The 20,428-nt window shown below is 37.0% G+C and overlaps 1 protein-coding gene across 1 annotated transcript; it reads right to left on the bottom strand.

Annotated features, from left to right (window-relative positions):
* LOC109948721 lies at positions 364–2,331 on the bottom strand. Its single transcript, XM_020562425.1, has one exon. It carries the CDS (start codon positions 2,329–2,331, stop codon positions 364–366), a length of 1,968 nt encoding a protein of 655 aa, XP_020418014.1.

Raw genomic sequence — 20,428 nt, 5'->3', positions numbered from 1 at the left:
GAAGCCGATGGTTTGAAGTTTGTCAACCTCCTTACGCATGGCTTCGTATCGCTCGGTATCGTACGAACGGCGCTTCTGTCTTACAGGCTTATAAGCGGGAGAGATGCTGAGTTTATGGCTGATGACCTCTGGGGCGATGCCGGACATGTCTTCGTAGGACCATGCGAATACTTCCGAATGGTTCCGCAAGAAATTTATGAATTGCGTTCGGAGGGCAGGAGCGAGTCTGGTGCCGATTCTAACCTGACGATCGGGCTGCTCAGTGCTCAAAGTAACCGTCTCCAGTTCCTCGGCGGGTTGTGTGTGAGGAGTCGGGGACTCATCTCTTGGGTCGTCAATTGGTCCCGTACCGTTCGGTATCCCCTATACAGACATGGTCTCGTTGGGGATTTTGAAAGAGGTTGACTTGAGGGCCGTGGCGTAGCAAGTCCGCGCGCTTAGCTGATTTCCCTTGACAGCTCCTACGCCGTTGGGGGTCGGGAACTTCATCAATAGCATGTGGGGGGAAAGATGTGCCTTGACCCTGGTGAGTGCCGTTCGTCCAACTATGACGTTGTACACTGTCGGGCAGTCAACGATGAGGAACTGATCGTATGCCGTCGTTTTCCTTGGCGCGGTGCCGAAGGTAATTGGCAGTTTTACACTACCGACCGGTTGGACCAGGTCCCCAGAGAAACTTAACAAAGGTGTCAACTGCCGGTTGACCTGGCTGTCCTTTATTCCCATCTCTCGGAAAGCTTCGGCAAAAATCACGTTCACCGAGCTCCCGGTATCGATCAGTACCCGTCCTACATCGTAGTCGGCAATTTCTGCTCGGATGATCATCGGGTCGTCGTGGGGATAGAGGATGCCCTCTTCCTCCTCTTCGCAAAATGTGATTGGTTCCCAATGAACTTTCGGTATTTCATGGTGCCGATTTACCTCTATGCCGAATACCTGCGGAAATTGTGCGGCGCGCACGTATTGCTTCATTGAACGGTTGCTCATTCCTGCGATGGTGGGGCCACCGCTGATAGTGCTTATCATGTTTATCTGCCGAATTGGATTCGGTACCGGCGCCGGTGGCTGCCGGGCGATGTACTGATCTAGCTTCCCCTCTCTGATCAACCGTTCGACAATTTTTCTCAGGCTTATACAGTCTTCCGTATTATGGCTGTTATGCTGATGGTATCGGCAGAATTTACCGGTATCCCGGTTGTCTTGCCGATTGGGTCTTCGCAGGTTCGGCTTTGGTATTATTTCTTGTTCATTCATCAGGACGGCCTCGTAGGTAGTGTTTAATAGGGTAAAGACTTCGTTGCCGTGGTCACGATTCGGCAAGGGCGCCCGGTTGTCGTTGCGTCCATACCTCCCTTTTCCCTTCTTCGGGTGTTCTCTTCGACCGGCACGGTCGTCTTTCCTCTTATGACCTGCCAAATATGGGTTGACTCTCTCGTAGGATGGCACCTTTGCCGGATAAGCACTTGGTTCTGTATCTTCTCGCCGTGCCGAAACCCCGGGTTTCGAGTTGAAGTATTCGGCTTTGGCGTGGATTGCTGCCTGCTTCATCAGTTCGTCGTACGTGCGCCAGTTGCTGCTGTGTACTAGGTATCGGAAATGCGAGGACCGAAGGCCACTCTTGAAGGCGCCGTAGGCTGCCCTATCGTCTGTTTCCGGACACCTTGAATATTCGTGACTGAAACGCGCCGCGTATTCTCTCAACGGTTCGTCCTCTCTTTGCCGAATCGTGTACAGATCATCGGCAGAGTAAAGACAGTCCGTTTGGACCATGAAGTGATTGAGGAAAATTTGCTTCAGCTCGTCGAAGGAATCTACCGTCTCCGGCTCCAACCGGTAGAACCAGTTTAGGGCTGCCTCGGTGAGGGAAGACGGGAATAGCAGGCACTGCCTTTCATCGCTCAGGCCCTTGCATCCAATGGCGGACTGAAATGAGTGAAGGTGTGTTAAGGGGTCCTCTGTTCCCGTATAGAACGGTATACGCAATTGCTGCACTTCCCTATCCTGCCGAGAATGCCGGATGCGCCTGGTGAATGGTCCGGGCCGAAGCTTTCCCCAGTCCGGTTCTTGGGAGCGAGCTTTGTCGTTTTCCATTTTCTGGACTTTCTGAAAAAGGAGTCGGACAACAGGGTCTCGGCTTGGGATTTCCTCGGAACCATAATCTTCCGGACGTCCTTGTGGGCTTAACGAATTAACCCCCGAGTACCGTGAAGGCGTTGCCGAACGGTAGGTGGAACCTTGTGTCCTGGAAGGGATGTATTCGGACTCCGACTCCTCTGCGGAGTCCAGCCCTCTGACCTTCCGAATAGGCGACTTGCTTCCTAGGTTTTTCATCCGTGAGTCCCTTAGTCGAGCGCTAATCCTGATCGGAGACCTCCGTCTCTCTGCCTCCCGATCGTTAATCCGATGTCGACAATCGGAATAGACTTTCTTTGGGACGTGTGGCTGATCCTTGCGTTGCCCTCGCTACCTTTTCGTGTTTCTTCTTCCTATGGGGGGTCTGCAAGCTCTGGGAAAAGTGAGTTGTCTGGATGTTCTGCGTGTGCTGCTGGTGGAGCAGCTGCTGGGTTTCGTCCACTTTGGACAAAAGAAGGTTGTTGTGTTCCTGAAGCCTTGCCATGTCCTTCCGTAGGGACGCGATTTGGACTGCCAGCTCGGCTTCGGCGGTTGTTTGGGTTGTGGGGGCGTTTCCGAAGGGAGTGCATGGGGGTAGCGCTGGGCTAGCTCCGCTCTGCCTTCCGAACGGTACCCCTTCTTCCGATAAGAACGTGGGTGCTGAAGTGGTCCCCATGTGTTTTGGAGATGGTGGGTTGATGATTTTTCTGATTCCCACAGACGGCGCCAAACTGTTGATGCGAAAAAGTGGTTCAGCACGTATTTCGCCAACTTAGTGATATTATGCCTTCAGTAGGTGACTGTCTTCGGAAGATGTTCTACTTCGTAAGGGTAAGTACCTGCAAAAGGACACGTTCGGTAAGTCCTTGGGGTACCGGTGTGGTACCTGCCGAAGGCTCTCCGATGCTTTAGTAAGTACGGTTTTAGTAATGTTAACTGACAGATCAATCGGTAGCGTACCGTTAGTTCTGATCCCTTCCTTTTGGGGATAGGGGTCTTCTTAAATAGGCCTTGGGAGGTGTGCACTGTGCTCATATTTCCTATGTGGGACTGTGGACACGGATTGTGAGCATGACACGCGTCCGATAGTAAAAGGCCAAGATAGACGGCTTCGGTAGGAAGCATGCCGAAGGGGTTCTGTGATCAATATCGATCCTGTCCACGTGTTCGGTGGTCATAGGCCGTTTATTTCCGGTATAAACAAATTTTATGGGTGATGACACGGCAGAAATTTGGAATTATACGTGGAGTAGGAGTAGGATGGGGTAGGGAAAGAGGCTAGCTAGGGACTTGAGCAAGACATAAACCAGAGTGATGAGTGGCCCTCCAATTATATTTGTGGCTGAAATGAAATCATATATACTAACCGTACGTACTACTGCTTAAAAATAAAAACAAACCAACTCTCTTAGACATGTTTTTGGCATTTTCTTTCTATTTTCACATCGATTATCTTCAAGTTTCAGACTCTCATGGGGCTTCTGCTGCCTAAACTTTTCTCTTGCATGCGAATTACGATCGCATTTTCACCACACAATTTACTTTGACATGTATAAATACTAGATAACCAAAGAATCTAGTGCTCTTTTAAGCCTTCAATATGTAAGTGCAATGATCCTTTTTTTTTTTTTTAAATAAAAAATTTGGCATACATTATATATTAATTTCAGTTCTTAAAATTGAATTTTGATTGTTCAGTCCGAAATACGAAATACGTACTAGAAAGAAGCTGTAGGTTTTATAATAAAGGACTCGAATGAAAAATTGGTGAGTTTGTTCATATTTGTTATTCGTAAGGGTTTAAACATGCTTTATTTTGGACTAATCATATTTCTTAGAAAATTTCTTTGCGTGTTCATGAATCCATGATGTTAAAAGGCTTTTGCAAATTTCTATACAGAAATTCACCTATATTCGGATGTTATTACTGTATTAACGCTATGTATTCTATTTTTTCATTTATAATAGCATTCGTATAGGAGAAAAACTATATACATGTCATGTAGTTTTCTTTTATTTCAAGACATATATACACACACAATCCATTATCCATGCAAGAAAATAACGTAAAGAAAAAGTGACGGGGAATGAATCTTTTATGTGGACGAGAGAGCCCGAGAGATCTTATTCCATCTTTTTGGGTGGATTAAAATTCTCTGTGGTTCTCATTCAAAATGATTTTGATTTGTCTTCCACTTTTTTGTGTTTTCTCATTTTACCTTTGGTTTGGTGGGGCTGTCTTTTTATTATATAATAATAATTACATGAGTTGATTTTATTTTATTTATTAAAAAAACTTGTCTGCATTTGTGTTATATTTTTTTATGCCACTGGTTGTTGCACCCGTGAACTCTACTGTGTGGTCAGGGAGGGTCCTTTGCAAGCCCACCACAAGTTGCCAGTGGACCCCACGAAGGCCATTCAACTCCATCCATCCGTTGACTATACACAACCTTGGCCCGTGAACCCATCATCTTTTCTTTCTCCTTGCCAACTGCCTTAAAATCTTCTCAAAAGTTCTGAAAATTTAAAATCAACCCCAACAATATCATATTCACAAACCTGAAAAAAATTCTCCCTTTATACTCTCTGTACATATAGCAGAGTAATTTTTGCATATTCTGATTACCCTATGTGGTTGGTGTACTATTTAATACACATGGAATATGTGGAAATATTATCTAATATGCATAGGACTTAAAAATAAAATATTTTCATATATTCCATGTGTATTAGATGGTACACCAACCACACAGTACACAAATATAAAATACCCCTTGATTTGGCATGCCACATGTATGGCTAATGAGCAAAGACTGCTTCACTATATTTTCTTTATTGGCTCGTGGATTAAATTTCCTGATAATGAAATTCTCATGTTTAATCTCACAAAATAGGAATGGAGGATGTTTATTCCCACGTTTAGGAACGTTGAGAAATGAGTGGGAAAAGAGTTTCCTACACTCTTTATAAGAGTAGAGATCTTTCACTATAATAAACACAATTGGGTTTTGGACTTGTTGACCTTATTTAAATTAAATATATATTTTTATATATTTAAGTTTTTGAACTTCGGATAACTTCAGTTAGTTTGAAATTCAAAGTTCAGACATATCTGTTTGAACAGATATGTCCAAGGGGTGTCTTAGGCTTATTTAAATAGCCAAACGTACAGAAAACAAAACCAACTTTGAAACCCAACACATCTCACACAACACTGAAAACCATTGAGAGTACCCATACTGTAGTTCGCCAGATACCAAAATTCAAGTGCTAGAATTTTGGGAACCACAAGCACAGGAGTAGGGGCGAAATACTGTCTAAGGACATAGCAAATCTGCTAGCCTCTATCATCTCTGCAAGTTAGTATTTCTGGTTAATACAAACTCTTGTATCTGTAATTTTCTGCTGTTATATATTGATTCATTTAAAAGCCTTAAACACACACACACACACACACACACACATATATATATATATATATATAAACCAGTGGGAGATAGAATAAAGACAGAAGTATGTATAAACACAGAGATTATAGAATAGACGCAGTTTATGCATGAAGCAAATTAATGAATAGATGAAAATAGATGCAACTAAAAATAGCATTACTCAAAATATTCAAATTATTGATAACTTGCAGAATGCAAAACACTTACAAAATCTTTGTTTCACCACTTAGTTCTTTAGAGCATTGATATTGAAAGAACTTTGAAACTAAGAAAAGAAAGTGGACTAAATTACATTTTGTGGGTAACTGAGGCCGAAGCCTTCTTAAATAAGCAAATAAAAGTAGATTGCAGCAACTTTGGATGAGCTGGCAACTTTGGATGCTCTGGTGGGTGACTGTAGAAGCACGCGAAAGCTTTTGCTTTTACTGAGTGCTGTAACTTTTACTTTATCGGGGAATCTAACTAAAGGAGCACGGGCTATCAGACTGTTGAAGCACGAGTCCAGGATTCCGAATGCTTTTCCCTTGTGGGCTCATGACTTTGGCAACTTTAATCTTTACCCAGATCGAAAGGACTGAAATCATAAGGGTCTTGACCATCTGGGGGATAATCACTCCACCGCATTTTGGAGGTTGGAGTATGTTGACTGGAAGGCATTCTTGGTTGACTGGTAGATGACTGCGATTTTGGAGTAGTATCACTATCATCATCATCATTCATTTGTGAGGCTTGCAACATTAATTGGCGAGCAATTTCCTGTAATTCAGACTTAGATTTTCCCTCGATTGGGAGATAAAAATGTGAAGTAGTAGGAGATAACTGTTTGACTGGTTGGGAATTCCTGACTGGAGGAAAATCCGAATAAACATAATCTGCAATATGCTCAATTTTGAATTTATCCCACCATTTGATTGAAAATTGGCGAGATAGGACTCTGGTTTCCCAATTCACTTGATATGACCATTTTAAAATCCACGGGACTTTGTACTTAGCATTAAAATGAAGTAGATTAGGGAAAAATAAGTCAGACTCTTTGAACTTATTTTTATTAGTGAAATAATTGACTAAATCTTGCATTGGGAAGGGGGGGGAGGGGAAGATCAATGACTGGACCATGTTATTCCCACCAGTGATTGAACCAATAGGGAAAAGGACTCTTGAATTTGCTGTCAAAATTAAGGAACCATGAATGACTAAAATCAACTGTTTGGTGAAGCAAGATAGAATACCATGCTTCGATGTAATCATAGTAACTATATTGAAGTTCTGAATGAAGAACTTTGAGATCATAGGGGTGACTACTCCATTCATTCTCATTGATTATTTGATGGATGTAAAGGGAATGATAGAGGATTATGTGTGGATTATCTCGGTCTTTGATTGGCTTAATTGTGATGGATTGGGTCTCATGGAGGATATCTCTGTAAAACTTTAAATTTTTAAATGGTGCTGGGGAATGAAATGACTATTTGGTGGATAATAAGATTTGGCAATGGTGACTGGGTTGGCAATGGAATTGTATTTTGACTCAATTATGAATAGGTGACTATTACTCTTGATCATGTAGGGGACGTCTTATTGTAAGAAGCAACTGGAGGATTAGACAGAGCAATGTCCTGGAAAAGATCATGACTAGATATTAGGGCAGACTGAAAACTGGGACGAACCTGGCCGACTGTGGCTCCTAAGTTAGCAAATATGTTACTAATTTGAATAGGAGAACATCCTGGAAAGGGGACGATCTGAGAAGGTGACTCTTGTTTAGCTTGACTCATTGATGGAGGGAGGACTCGGAGTGAATGGGGTTGACTATGTTGACTAGATGGACTCGCTTGGGCTTTTTGCTTATCTTTATCTTTTCTTCTTTCTGCCATTGTTTTCCCTGCAAAAATTCTCTGGTAAGAAAATCAGGGACAAAATTCTCACTTCCTCTCAGATATTCAATGTCAAAATCAAATATACTCAAAATAGCTTGCCATTGTGCAAATATTTGTTTGGATGCAATATTTTGAACATCTTTTTCTAATACATGCTTAGCAGACTTACAATCAACTCGGATTAAAAAATTTTGATTTAATAAATCAGACTGAAATTTATTAATGCATAGTGCAATAGATAATATCTCTTTCTTAATAGTACTATAATTATTTTGAAACTGAGACCAAGTACCAGAATGGAATAGAATGATTTGCTCAGGTTGACTAGAATCGACTCTTTGTTTGAATACCTCCATAACCAATGTTAGAGGCATCAATTTCAAATATTTTGAATGAATCAGCAGAAGGGATACCAAGACAGGGAATAGATGACTATGGAGGAGAATTACTCTGGAAACGATCAAATAAAGGCTTACATTGTTTTCTCAAATTCTTATAAAAATCAGAAACATAATTTAGAGATCCTAGAAATCTCTGGAGTTGAGTCTTATCTAGGATTTGATCAGGGAACTTATCAGCAAACTGGATGACACGATCTATTGGACTAATCTGTGACTGGCAGATATTAAATCCAAGAAATCTCACATTAGTTTGGAATAACTTAATTTTCTTAGCAGAGACAACTAATCCATTTTGTTTAACTATCTGTAAGAACTTATTCAAATGTTTCCAGTGCTGCTCTATCGACTGAGAGAAGATAAGCACATCATCAATATAGACAATGGAGAAATGACTATATGGATTAAAAATCTCATTCATTATATTTTGAAACTCACTGTGCGCATTCTTAAGACCAAAGGGCATAACATTCCACTCATAATGACCGAACGGGGTAACAAAAGCAGTTTTGTATCTATCAGACTCACGGATTTGAATTTGCCAAAATCCACTCTTCATATCAAATTTAGAAAAGATTACTGACTTTTCTAATCTATTAATTAAATCTCTTTTATTAGGAATTGGGTATCTGATCCATTCTAAGACTGTATTAAGAGGCTTATAATTAATGACTAATCTTAGGACTCCATGTTCTAATTCAGCGTTTTTCTGGACATAGAAAGCAGGGCAGGACCAAGGTGACTTACTCTTACGGATTATTCCTTTTTCAAGTAATTCTGTAATCTCAGTTTTACAAAATTTCATTAATTCTTGGCTCATTTGAATTGGTCTGGCTTTAGAGGGAATATTCTTTTCACTAAAGGATTTGACATAAGGAAGACTGACTACATGTTGTTTCCTATGCCAGAAAGCATTGGGTAACTCAGAACAAATTTCATGTTTTAATTTTTCTTCAAACTGTCGAATTTGTGACTGTAAAGACTCATGACTAAGTTGTTGCTTAATTCTTTTAGTTTTGACTTCTTCCTGGAGGAATCTTAGTTGCTTATCTTTATTTTGAATGACTCTGACTGTTTTAGTGACTGCATTCTTTTGTAATTCTTTTAAATTATGTAACTCTGGTTTACTCAGGAATTCAAACTTAACCTTTTCTCCTAAACAGGTGGAAATGACTCCATCGTGTTCTACCTCGAAGGGATAAAGAAGGGCAATAAAGGGTAAACCTAGGATGACTTCGTCAGTAATATTTTTAACTAAGACAAATGAAGTTTTAAAGCAAATTTTGTTTTGACAGACGTGGGCTTTGGGAATCTCATAATTCAATTGGAGTGACTTTCCTGAGGCTGTGCTCAAAGACTTTTTTGACTTTTTGTAATACTTAGTAGGGATTAGGCCTTCTTGGATGCAGTTAAGGTCGGCACTTGAATGAAAAAGAGCAACTATGTTTAAGTCAAAAATTTTGACAAATATGATGACCTTAGCATACCATTTCCTAAAATTAACTTGTCTGATTAAATTGACGACATGGTCCTGATTGGAGGGTTATTCATCAGAATTTGTGGGACTTACAGGTGTAGATTCAGAAGTTCTTTTTTCTAATAAATTAACTAGCTCTTGTTTTATCTCATAATTTTCACTCTGTAACTTTTGACTTATTTGTTTTAGCTCAATGATTTCTGTTTTGACTAATTTTATTTCTAGTTGTAAATCCTGTAAAGCGACTTCTTTCTTTTTATTAAATTTTTCTAAGGTTGTGTTCAGACTTATCTCGTTGGAGGTAGACTGTTTTGGCTCTTCTTGACTAATGACTTTCCTAAATTTCTTTAAATACTCAGATTTCAACTATGGATTTTCAACTTTACTTATTAGATCAATTAATAATTCTTCTTGTTCTTCTTGTTTGGTAAGGACATTAATTGACTTAGACTTACAGCAATTGTCTTGACAACCAAATTGAATTCTAGGCGAGCTGGGTTGTGACTCAAAAGAATAGATTTCAGAAGACTCAGTGTTGCTTACCATGGTTTCATTTTCACTAGACTCAGAATTTCTTAACTCAAGGACTTTAATTAATTTATCTTTATCTTCTTCTGTGATTTTTAATTGTTTAATTGTGTCTTTCACCTTACAATTATTAGCATAGTGTCCAAACTTTTGACATTTATAACATTTTACTTTTCTCTTGTCGGTACTTTTCTTAAAGCGATTATTCTTATCTTTGCCGTGACTCTTTTTCCAATTTTTCTTAGGAGAGAACCTCCTTTTACTATAAAATTCTTTATCCTCATTATTATGTTGGAATGACTGTTTTCTGCGTGAATAATGACGACGTTTACTAAACTGTCGGTTGTGGTGACTAGACATATTCTTTCTAGACGGGAAAACAGACAATAGACCATACTGTTCACAGAAATTTCCTAACTTGTACTTAGCAGAATTTCTTTCAGACTGAATTTGTTTACCAATTTTCATATCAACACACATTCTCATACCGACTTGATTAATTGTGCTAATTATATTTCCATATGTTAAACTATCTCAATCAATATGACCTTGTTCATTACTAAGGGTTGTTCGGATCTTATGGGTGAATAGATTAGGCAGACCATTAACAAATTTCTCTTTCCAAAATGACTGATTACTATCATCTCTAAGCATGACTCGAGAAATAAACACATCTTTATACCATCTAAAATCAGATAACTTAGGGCATCTTAAGTTACTAAGCTGATCATGTATTCTAGCAGTAGTGTTACTGGGTGTTCCAATAAAATGCTCAACAATTGTGTATAGCAAGGTGTTGACTCCATCTTCAATGCCTTGACCTATTTGTTCATCAAAAATAGGAAGACCGTCTTCACTAAGTTTGAGTGCATGAATTATTTGTTGCTTAGACTCATGAGTTAAATGCTTATCCCACCAAGAACGAAGAGTTCCTGTGAAACCAGTTTCTAGCAAAGGAACAATTTCAGACTGTCTGAAACTGTGATTAGTGATGTAACTATTGGTGACCATGGACATATGTTGAAGTTTATTAAAAATTTCTGTAAGACCATCAATGTTCCATTCATATAATTTATATGAAGAGACTGAAAATGACTCTGGGTGTTTCGTTCTTCAAATTGTATATCAGGAGGTGTTGGTTTAGGATACCAATTTTTTGTTAGACTAGTGGGACTGACCATGGTTGTTATTCTTTGGACTCTTGGATTATTTTCTAATTCAAGATTTCTAAATGCATTTTCAATTTTAGAAATATTACTAGTTTCTGTTTCCATACTAGCGATTGATTCAGACTCAGAGGTGTTATGGAAAGCAAAGGGTGACTCAGAGGATCCTAAGACTTTAACACTTGTTTCAATCTTTTCTTTGTCTTTTCTTTTGTCTGGTGTTAATTCTTCTAACATTTTCTCAATTTTTGTCATTGTTTCTTTTGTCTTAAAAGTTGGATTTGGCTTTAAGTCTTGGAATATGACTAGGGGTTTCTCATGATGTTTAGGTGTGAGCTCTGTCCGGAGTAATTTGTCAACTTTTGTTTCTATTTTATCTAATTGTTTTCCTATGACAACCAGACTTTGGTTGGTGTAATTATTTTGTTCAACCATCATTTTATTCTCTGGATCAGGGATCTTGAAAGGACTGGCGACTATCTTTGATTTCTGATGTTTAATAATTATTGTTGCTACAGATGGATGACTAGCAAGAATCTCAGTGTGATCTATCTTTTTCCATTTTTCCTGGGTTAAAGTTTTTAACTCATTGGGCAAATGTCGGCTTTCTACAAAATCAAGATAATATATTTCAATTTTAGCAGTGTGTATATATTCTTTCCAATCATTAAAAATTTGTTGTCTTTTGACTCTGTCAGAGATGACCGAATGGTAATTATCTCTTCTGGCTTGATTCTCAGGGGCATGAAGGTGTTTATCTAACCTGTTCCAATTAATCACGAATTTTTTATTAAGTGTTCTTAATTGATTATTGATTTCTACAAAATCAGATTGTGTGGGTGATTCAAGAGACTCAGATTTGTTGTCTTCTGGAAGTTTTCCATAGACAGGATGAGTGACTTGAGATGTTTTTCTTAAGGATTCTAATTTTAAATCAATTATGGCTTTTTCTAACTCTAGGTCTCGTTCTAGAGTAGAGGAAGAAGCTGCAAAGGAATGCCTTGCAGGAACATGTCTCTGGGATTGACCAGGTGTGGGTAACTGTTGTAACTGGACTGTTGATTTTTGTGGAGTTTGATTACCAAAATTAATTTTGACTGTGCCATCAAGATACTGGTGGATATAGTCTAAATTGTTTAGACTACGCCGGATGGGAACTGGTTGACTCTCGACGGTTAGGGTCCAATCTACTGGAAGGGACACATCAGACCATTTAATTGAATGTGGGACTCTTACAATGGCATCAGATGTATGACTCTGGATTAACATTGTTTGATTTTTTGGAATTTTACTTAGTGCTTGGAAGTTCATATTAGTACCTGTGACTTTGTAATAGATTCTGTAGACTAATGCTAAGGGTTGGGCACCTGGCAAGACTTCATAACCATTAGTTTTTATATTTAATGACGAGATAAAACTCTAGTATCCCAATTAACTTGATAATTCCATTTCATAATCCAGGGGACTTTGTATTTGGCTACGTAATGGAGGAGCATAGGGAAAAACTTTTCTGACTTTGTTAACTTGTGTTTTTGACCAAAATAATTAATGGACTGCTGGAGATTGACTGGAATGATTTCTCAAATGGGACCATGGATATTCCACCATTGGAGAAACCAGAAAGGAAACTGGAGTTCAAACTTGGCATCGGAATTAATAAACCATGACTGACTGAAATCAGGGTGCTGATGATAAAAAATTGTATACTAGGCATCAATATAATCGTCGTAATTGTAAGTAAGTCCTGACTGGGGGGGTAACTGATCATAAGGATTGCGACTTCAAACTTGGGGCATAAGAATTTGGCGTATGTAAAGGGAATGAAATATAGTGGCATTTGTTTTTGATTGGCCTAATATTGATTGACTGGGTTTCATAGAGAATATCTCTATAAAACTTAATTGACTTTGATGGGTGACTTGGAAAATAATGAAGATTAGGAGGCAAGAATTTCTTGGCAATTTTTACTGGGTCACAAAGCTCTTCTAGATTTGACTCGACTACAAAAAGATGACAATGGCTTTTGGTGGCATAGTTGGACCTTTTCACTGGACTTTGGTTTTGCGAAGGAACTGAAGCAAGAGGATTAACTATGAAAGGATCATAATTGGAAGTTAATGCTGATTGATAATTAGGGCGTAAAGAGGGTTGACCCCAAGAGATTAAAGCTATTATTGACTGGAATTGGAAAATAACCTGGGAAGGGCACAATTTGGGAAGATGACTCTTGTTTAACTGGTATCATGGTAGTTGGGAGGATTCTGGGTTGACTTGGTTGACTGGGTTGACTCGGCTGACCATATTGCATTTTCTGCTTGTCTTTTTCTTTGCTGGACATAATTCTGCTTGTTTGTCCTGTAGGAACTCTCTTGTAAGAAAATCAAAAATACTGTTTTCACTACCTCTCAAATATTCTAATTCAAAATCAAAAACACTCAGAATGGCTTGCCAACCTGCAAAAATCTGTTTACTAGCTATATTTTTAACATCCTTTTCAAAAACATGTTTTGCTGACTTACAATCAACTCTTACTAAAAAATTTTGATTTAATAAATCATCTTGAAATTTACTAATGCATAATACTATAGATAAAATTTCTTTTTTAATAGTACTATAATTAATTTGAGACTGACTCCAAACTCCGAAATGAAAACGGACAATTTGCTCAGGTGACTCAGAGGTAATTCTTTGCTTTAGAATACTGCCATAACCAAACTCAGAAGCATCAGTTTCAACAATTTTAAAAGAATTAATTGAAGGAATACCAAGGCATGGAAGTGACTTAACATGAACTTTGATTTGTTTAACTATTTCTATATGACTCGGAGTCTAGGCAGAAGGATTGCTCTGGAGACGATCTAACAGGGCCTTACATAATTTTCTTAAATTTTGATAGAAATCAGAAACATAATTCAAAGATCCTAAAAATCTCTGGAGTTGACTTTTATCAAGAATCTGATCTGGAAATTTATCGGCAAACTGGATAACTCGATTGATTGGGCTTATTTGGGATTGCCCAATGTTGAATCCTAAAAATCTAACATTGACTTGAAATAATTTGATTTTCTTGGTTGAGATAACTAGACCATTTTGCTTGAAGGAATTTATTCAAATGTTTCCAATGTTGCTCAATTGACTCAGAGAAAATCAGGACATCATCTATATAAACTATGAAAAATTGACTGTATTGATTAAAAATTTCATTCATTATGTTCTGGAATTCACTAGGCGCATTTTTTAATCCAAAGGGCATGACATTACATTCGTAATAACCGAAGGGGGTTACGAATGCAGTTTTGTATCTATCTGATTCTTTGATTTGGATTTGCCAAAACCTACTCTTCATATCAAATTTACTAAAGACAACTGCTTTTTCTAATCTGTTAACTAAGTTTCTTTTATTAGGAATTGGATACCTAATCCATTAAAGTACTGCATTAAAGGGCTTATAATTGATAACTAAATGAGGGGCTCCTCTTTTTAACTCTGCATTTTTCTGGACATAAACGGCTGGGCATGACCAAGGTGACTTGCTTTTTCTAACTATTCCTTTCTGGACTAGCTCGGTGACTTCTTGTTTACATAATTCCATTAACTCTTGACTCATCTGGATTGGACGGGCCTTAGTGCGAATGTTCTTTTCACTAAATGTCTTAATGTATGGTAAAGTAACTACACGTTGTTTTTGGTGCCAAAAGGCATTAGGTAAATCAGAACAAACTTCATGTTTTAATTTTTCTTCAAACTTAATTATTTGAGACTGAAGTGACTTGTTGGCTAACTGTTATTCGACTCGTTTGAACTTAATTTCTTCCTTAAGAAAATTAACTTGTTTGGTTTTATTCTGAATTAATTTATCTGATTTAGAAACTGCTGACTTTTGTAGTGACTTGAGACTGTGTAACTCTAGTTTGGTCAAGAATTTAAATTTAACTCTTTCACCTAGGTGACTAGACGTAACTCCACTGTAATCTACTTGGAAAGGGTAAAGTAATGAGATAAAGAGTAAACCTAGAATAACTTCATCTATGATATTCTGAATTAAAACAAAAGACGTTTTAAAGCACATTTTGTTTTGGCATACGTGGGCTTTGGGTAATTCATATTTTAACTTCAAAGCTTTACCGAATGCTGTTCCTAAAACTTCTTTTGACTTTTTGTATAGCTGGGTTGGAACAAGACCTTCTTGAATACAATTTAAATCAGCCCCTGAATCAAATAAGGCTTTTGTATTTAACTCAAATTCATTAATAAAAATACTGACTCGGGAATACCATTTTCTAAAATTAATTTGCTTAGTTAATTTGATGACTTTGTCATTTTTGTTACTATCGGAAGACTCAGGTTCTGACTCGATACTAGTTTTACCAAAGGGATTACTAAACTCTGCTCTAGGCGCTAGTAGTTTAATTAAGTCTTGTTTAATTTCGTAATTCTCAGTTTGTAACTTTTGACTAACTTGTTTTAGACTTAAGATTTCCTTTTTGACTGCTTTAACTTCTAATTGGAGATCCTGAAAGGTGACTTCTTTCTTTTTGCTAAACCTTTCTAGGATAGTATTAAGACTAATAGTAGGGATTTGGCTAGGACTGGGTTCTTCTTGGCTTATGACTTTTTAAAGTTTTCTTAGATAATCAACTTTTAATTATGGGTTTTCTACTTTACTGATTAAATCGATTAGTAATTACTCTTGTTCTTCTTGCTTAGTTAAGACACTAATTGATTTGCTTGAGACTCTGCAACACTTATCTTTACAGCCTATCTGAACTTTTGGTGAACTAGACTTGGAACTGTCTGAACTATAATTAACTGAGCTGGCTGAAGGCACAGGATTTGACTCAGTATCTGCTAATTCAAGAACTTTAATTAATTTGGCTTCATCTTCAGATTGTAACTTTAACTGTTTAATTGTATCTTTAGCTTGGCACTCGTTAGCAAAATGACCAGATCTTTTACATTTAAAACATTTAACTTTTGTTTTATCTGAGCTTTTCTTAAGTTGATTATTTTTACTTTGTCGGTATCCTTTTGACCATTTATTTTTCATAGAGGTAAACTTCTTTTTACTATAAAACTCATCATTTGGTTTAAAGGAATGTTTTTTACGGGAATAATATCTACTTTTACTAAAGCGTCGATTATTACTTCTTTTGACCTGTCTAGATGGGGGAACTGGGGCTATACCGTATTGTTCACATAAATTTCCTAACTCATATTTAGCATTTTTACTATCGGCTTGAACTGATTTACTAATTTTTAAATCTACACACATTTTCATTCCAACTTGATTAATTGTGCTGATTATATTGCCATAAGTTAACTCATCATAATTAATTTGACCCAACTCATTACTTAGGACTGATCTAATCTTATGGGCAAACAAGTTAGGAAGACCGTTTATGAACTTTTCTTTCCAAAATGGTTGATTACTGTCATCTCTTAACATAACTCTAGAAATAAATACATTTTTATACCATCTAAAATCACTTAGCTTAGGACATCGTAAATTACTTAATTGGTCATGAATCCTGGCTGTTGTGCTGCTGGGTGTACCAATAAAATGTTCAATTATCGTGTATAAAAGGACATTGACTCCGTCTTCTATACTTGTTCCTAATCATTCATCAAAAATAGGGTAACCATCTTCATTTGTTTTAAAGGCATTAATTATTCTTAATTTTGCGTCTTCTGTGAGATGTTTATCGCACCCGAAATGAAGTGTTCCTGTAAAGCCTGTTTGTAAAAGGGAAACTATTTCTGATTGTTTTAACTGGTGATTGGTGGAGTAACTATTGGCTACCATAGACATATGTTGTAACTTGTTGAGCATCTCCTTTTCGGACAAGCCATCGATATTCCACTCGTATAGCTTATCAGAAGATACTGAGAATTGACTCTGGGTTCTTTCTTCAAACTGGACATCTGGAGGCATAGGCTTAGGATACCAATTTTTGGTAAGACTTATGGGGTTGACTTTACCTGTTAAACGACTAACTTTAAGCTTCTGGGAATTCTGGTTAACTTGTAGGTTACTAAAGGCTTGTTCAATTTTAGAGATATTACTAGTTTCTGATTCTTGACTAGAGGTTGAATATAAAGACATGGTTGACTCATTATCGGAATTAACTTCAACTTGTAAAATTTTAACTGAAGTTTCTTCTTGTTTTTCTTTGTTTTTATCTTTATTTGGTTTTGGTTTAGCCGGGGTTAACTCCTGAAACATTTCTTCAATTTTCTTCATGGTTGAATTTACCTTAAGAGCAGACTCAGGTTTTAACTCATGAAATTTGACTAAGGGTTTTTCTTTCTTAGGTTTTAAGGTAACCTCACTAGGGATTAACTTATCAATTTTAGTTTCAATTTTATCTAACTGTTTACCTATGACTATTAGGCTTGTGTTGGTGTAATTATTTTGTTCTATGACATTTTTATCTAAATCATCTTTTGACTCTGCAATTTTGTAGGGACTGGCTATAACCTTGGCGTTCTTGTGACTGATTACTATTGATTCAACTGAGGGGTGAGTACTAATAACTTTGGTATTGTAGGTTTTGTCCCATTTTTCCTGGTTTAAAGTAACTAACTTTTGACTCATGTATTTACCTTCTACAAAATCAAGATAAGGTGACTCTGACTTAGTCTTTTTTAAATATTCTTTCCATTCATTGAAAATTTCTTTTCTTTGAATTTTGGGAAAAGAAGCATGATATTTGGCCTTTCGTGACTCATTTTCTGGGGCTTGGAAATGGGCATCTAATTTTGACCAATGAATTTTAAATGGTTTACTAAGAGTTCTTAATTGAGCATCACAAACTTCAAAGGTGGAACCTTCGAAATCTGTTCTAGTAGGTGATTCAGGCCGAACTAGATCAGGAGAGGCTTTTCCGTAACTTGGTTGGACTACTTGTTTTTGTTTTCTTAATTCATTAATTTTGAAATCAAGTAGGGCTCTATCGGCTTCTAGATCACGTTCTGTAATTGAGAATGACTCGGCGGATGAATGTCTAGCAGGAATTTTAAAAGACTGACTAGGGGTTGGTAATTGTTCTAATTGGACAGTGGATTTAATTGGCCTATCGAAACTAATTTTAACTGTGCCATCTAAATAAGGTTGAATGTAATCTAAATCGTTCAGGCTACGTTGAATCGGCTTTGGAGGGCATTTGGTTGTTAAATACCAATCTTGGGATAACTTAATGTCGGACCATTTAATCATTTGGGGTACTGTGACGTTGGCGTTAGAAGTATGACTCTGAATTAAAAGTGTTTGGTTCTTGGGACTTTTACTAAGAGTTTGGAAATTCATATTTGTACATGTGACTTTGTAATAAATTCTATAAATTAAAGCTAAGGGTTGATTACCTAGTAAAATGTTATAACCATGCGTTTTAATATTTAAAGTTAAAACTTTTAATATATGAGGGTCACTTAGGCTAACTGTGAAATCTGGGTAACAATCAAAATGAACTGGACCATGGCATAGGCTTGACTCAATGATTCCTAAAACACCATCCTAGAAATCATTAAATCTAGCATCTCTTAAACTTAAAAGAATTGCTGCTTTAAATCCTAACTTAGTTAAGGGTTTAACTGCGACTTGGACTAATCCTATATGCAAGAAATTATTACTTTCTTTTCTATCCTTCTTAATTGACTCAAGATTAAGTAACTGACATGTCTCAAGTTCTTTGCCTAAGGCATAAACTTGTTCTACTGTCTTAATATGTGTGGTTGATTTAAATGCATTGATTGACCATTTTTGTTTATAGATTTCTTTACTAGAGACTTTGGGTATATTCCAATCATTACAATGTAATTCACTACTAGTTGACTTGAATTCTAATTGTTCTTCATTAACTATGTCTGGAACTTGACTCAAACTAGTTCTAGAACTGGAAGAATTAACTGAGTTGGTTCTAAATAAACGACTCATCATTACAAGTAATTGACTCAAGGTTTCAAAAGATAGAAGAACTACAGAAGCTCCTAAGGTTAGCTCAGAGGTACCTGTATCCTAAGGCATTCTCTCTCTCACCGATCTCCTGCCACAACCGCTTAGGCCTCTTCTGGGACTTACTGTTTGGTCTTGGTCTTAAGGGTTCAGACTCTCGAGAGATGGAACCTAAAGAAACAGACAACTCTAAGAAAACTGTTTGGAACAACTGAGGAACTTGCTAACTCAGAAATCCTAAATTAGCCACTTAGGCGATATGAGTAGCAGACTTAGACTCAACACCTTCAACTCTTACGGCTCTGATACCAGAAGGGGTCTAGAACCAGTGGGAGATAGAATAAAGACAACAGTATGTATAAACACAAAGATTATAGAATAGACGCAGTTTATGCATGAAGCAAATTAATGAATAGATGAAAATAGATGCAACTAAAAATAGCATTACTCAAAATATTCAAATTTTTGATAACTTGTAGAATGCAAAACACTTATAAAATCTTTGTTTCACCACTTAGTTCTTCAGAGCATTGATACTGAAATAACTTTGAAACTAAGAAAAGAAAGTGGACTAAATTATATTATGTGGGTAACTGAGGCCAAAGCCTTCTTAAATAAGCAAATAAAAGTAGACTGCAGCAACTTTGGATGCTCTGGTGGGTGACTGTAGAAGCACGCGAAAGCTTTTGCTTTTACTGAGTGCTGTATATATATATATATATATTATACAAAGTTACTGATTATTTCCAACAATGAGGACCAAGAAAGGTCATTTTTACCCATTCCCATGTTTGGTTTGTGTAGTATTAGGCATGAAAGTTGTTTAGCAACAATACTCTTGATTAGTCCAAAAAGAAAAAGAAATACAAAAAGTTTTTTTTAAAGATCAAAAGTGATATTTGAAAAGTATAACAGGAGTAAGTTTATCCAAAAACACTACATTAAATGATTTCCCATGTTGAAGGAAAAGAATTCCCAAGGTGAGGCAAGAGTATGAAATTTCCCCGTATATGGGAAGTTCATACTCATGAGTCAGGTATTGCATTCCCAAAGATGCACTTACCAAACATGGAATTGCAATTTCATACCCATTCTCAAGCTCCTAAACCTTGAACCAAATGGGAGGAATAAACAGAAAAATGAGACTCAAAAGAGTCCAAATAGGTAGGGAATAAAAATACACGAGGACAACCCCAAGATAAGACAGAGAGTCAATCCTGCATAAATTTTTATTTATTTTAAATTTGGTGTAATTGCAGAAAGTTAGTGTATAAACCCAAATATTGGTGTTAAATGAAGGAGTTTGGAATTTTTGAAATTAAGTTAAATTACTTTTTGAGGTTATTTTAAATTATTGTAAGTATGAGAAAAAACATTGGAAATTTTGTTAAAGTAATTTTGACAAATTGAGGTGATAGAAAAATAGTAAAGGTGATTTTACATGTCACGCTCCGAAATTCTGGCCAC

This window comes from Prunus persica, chromosome G4 (assembly GCF_000346465.2).
Source record: "Prunus persica cultivar Lovell chromosome G4, Prunus_persica_NCBIv2, whole genome shotgun sequence".
NCBI lineage: Eukaryota > Viridiplantae > Streptophyta > Magnoliopsida > Rosales > Rosaceae > Prunus > Prunus persica.
The sequence above is the reverse complement of the archived record's forward strand: the minus strand, read 5'-3'. Positions and strand labels throughout refer to the sequence as shown.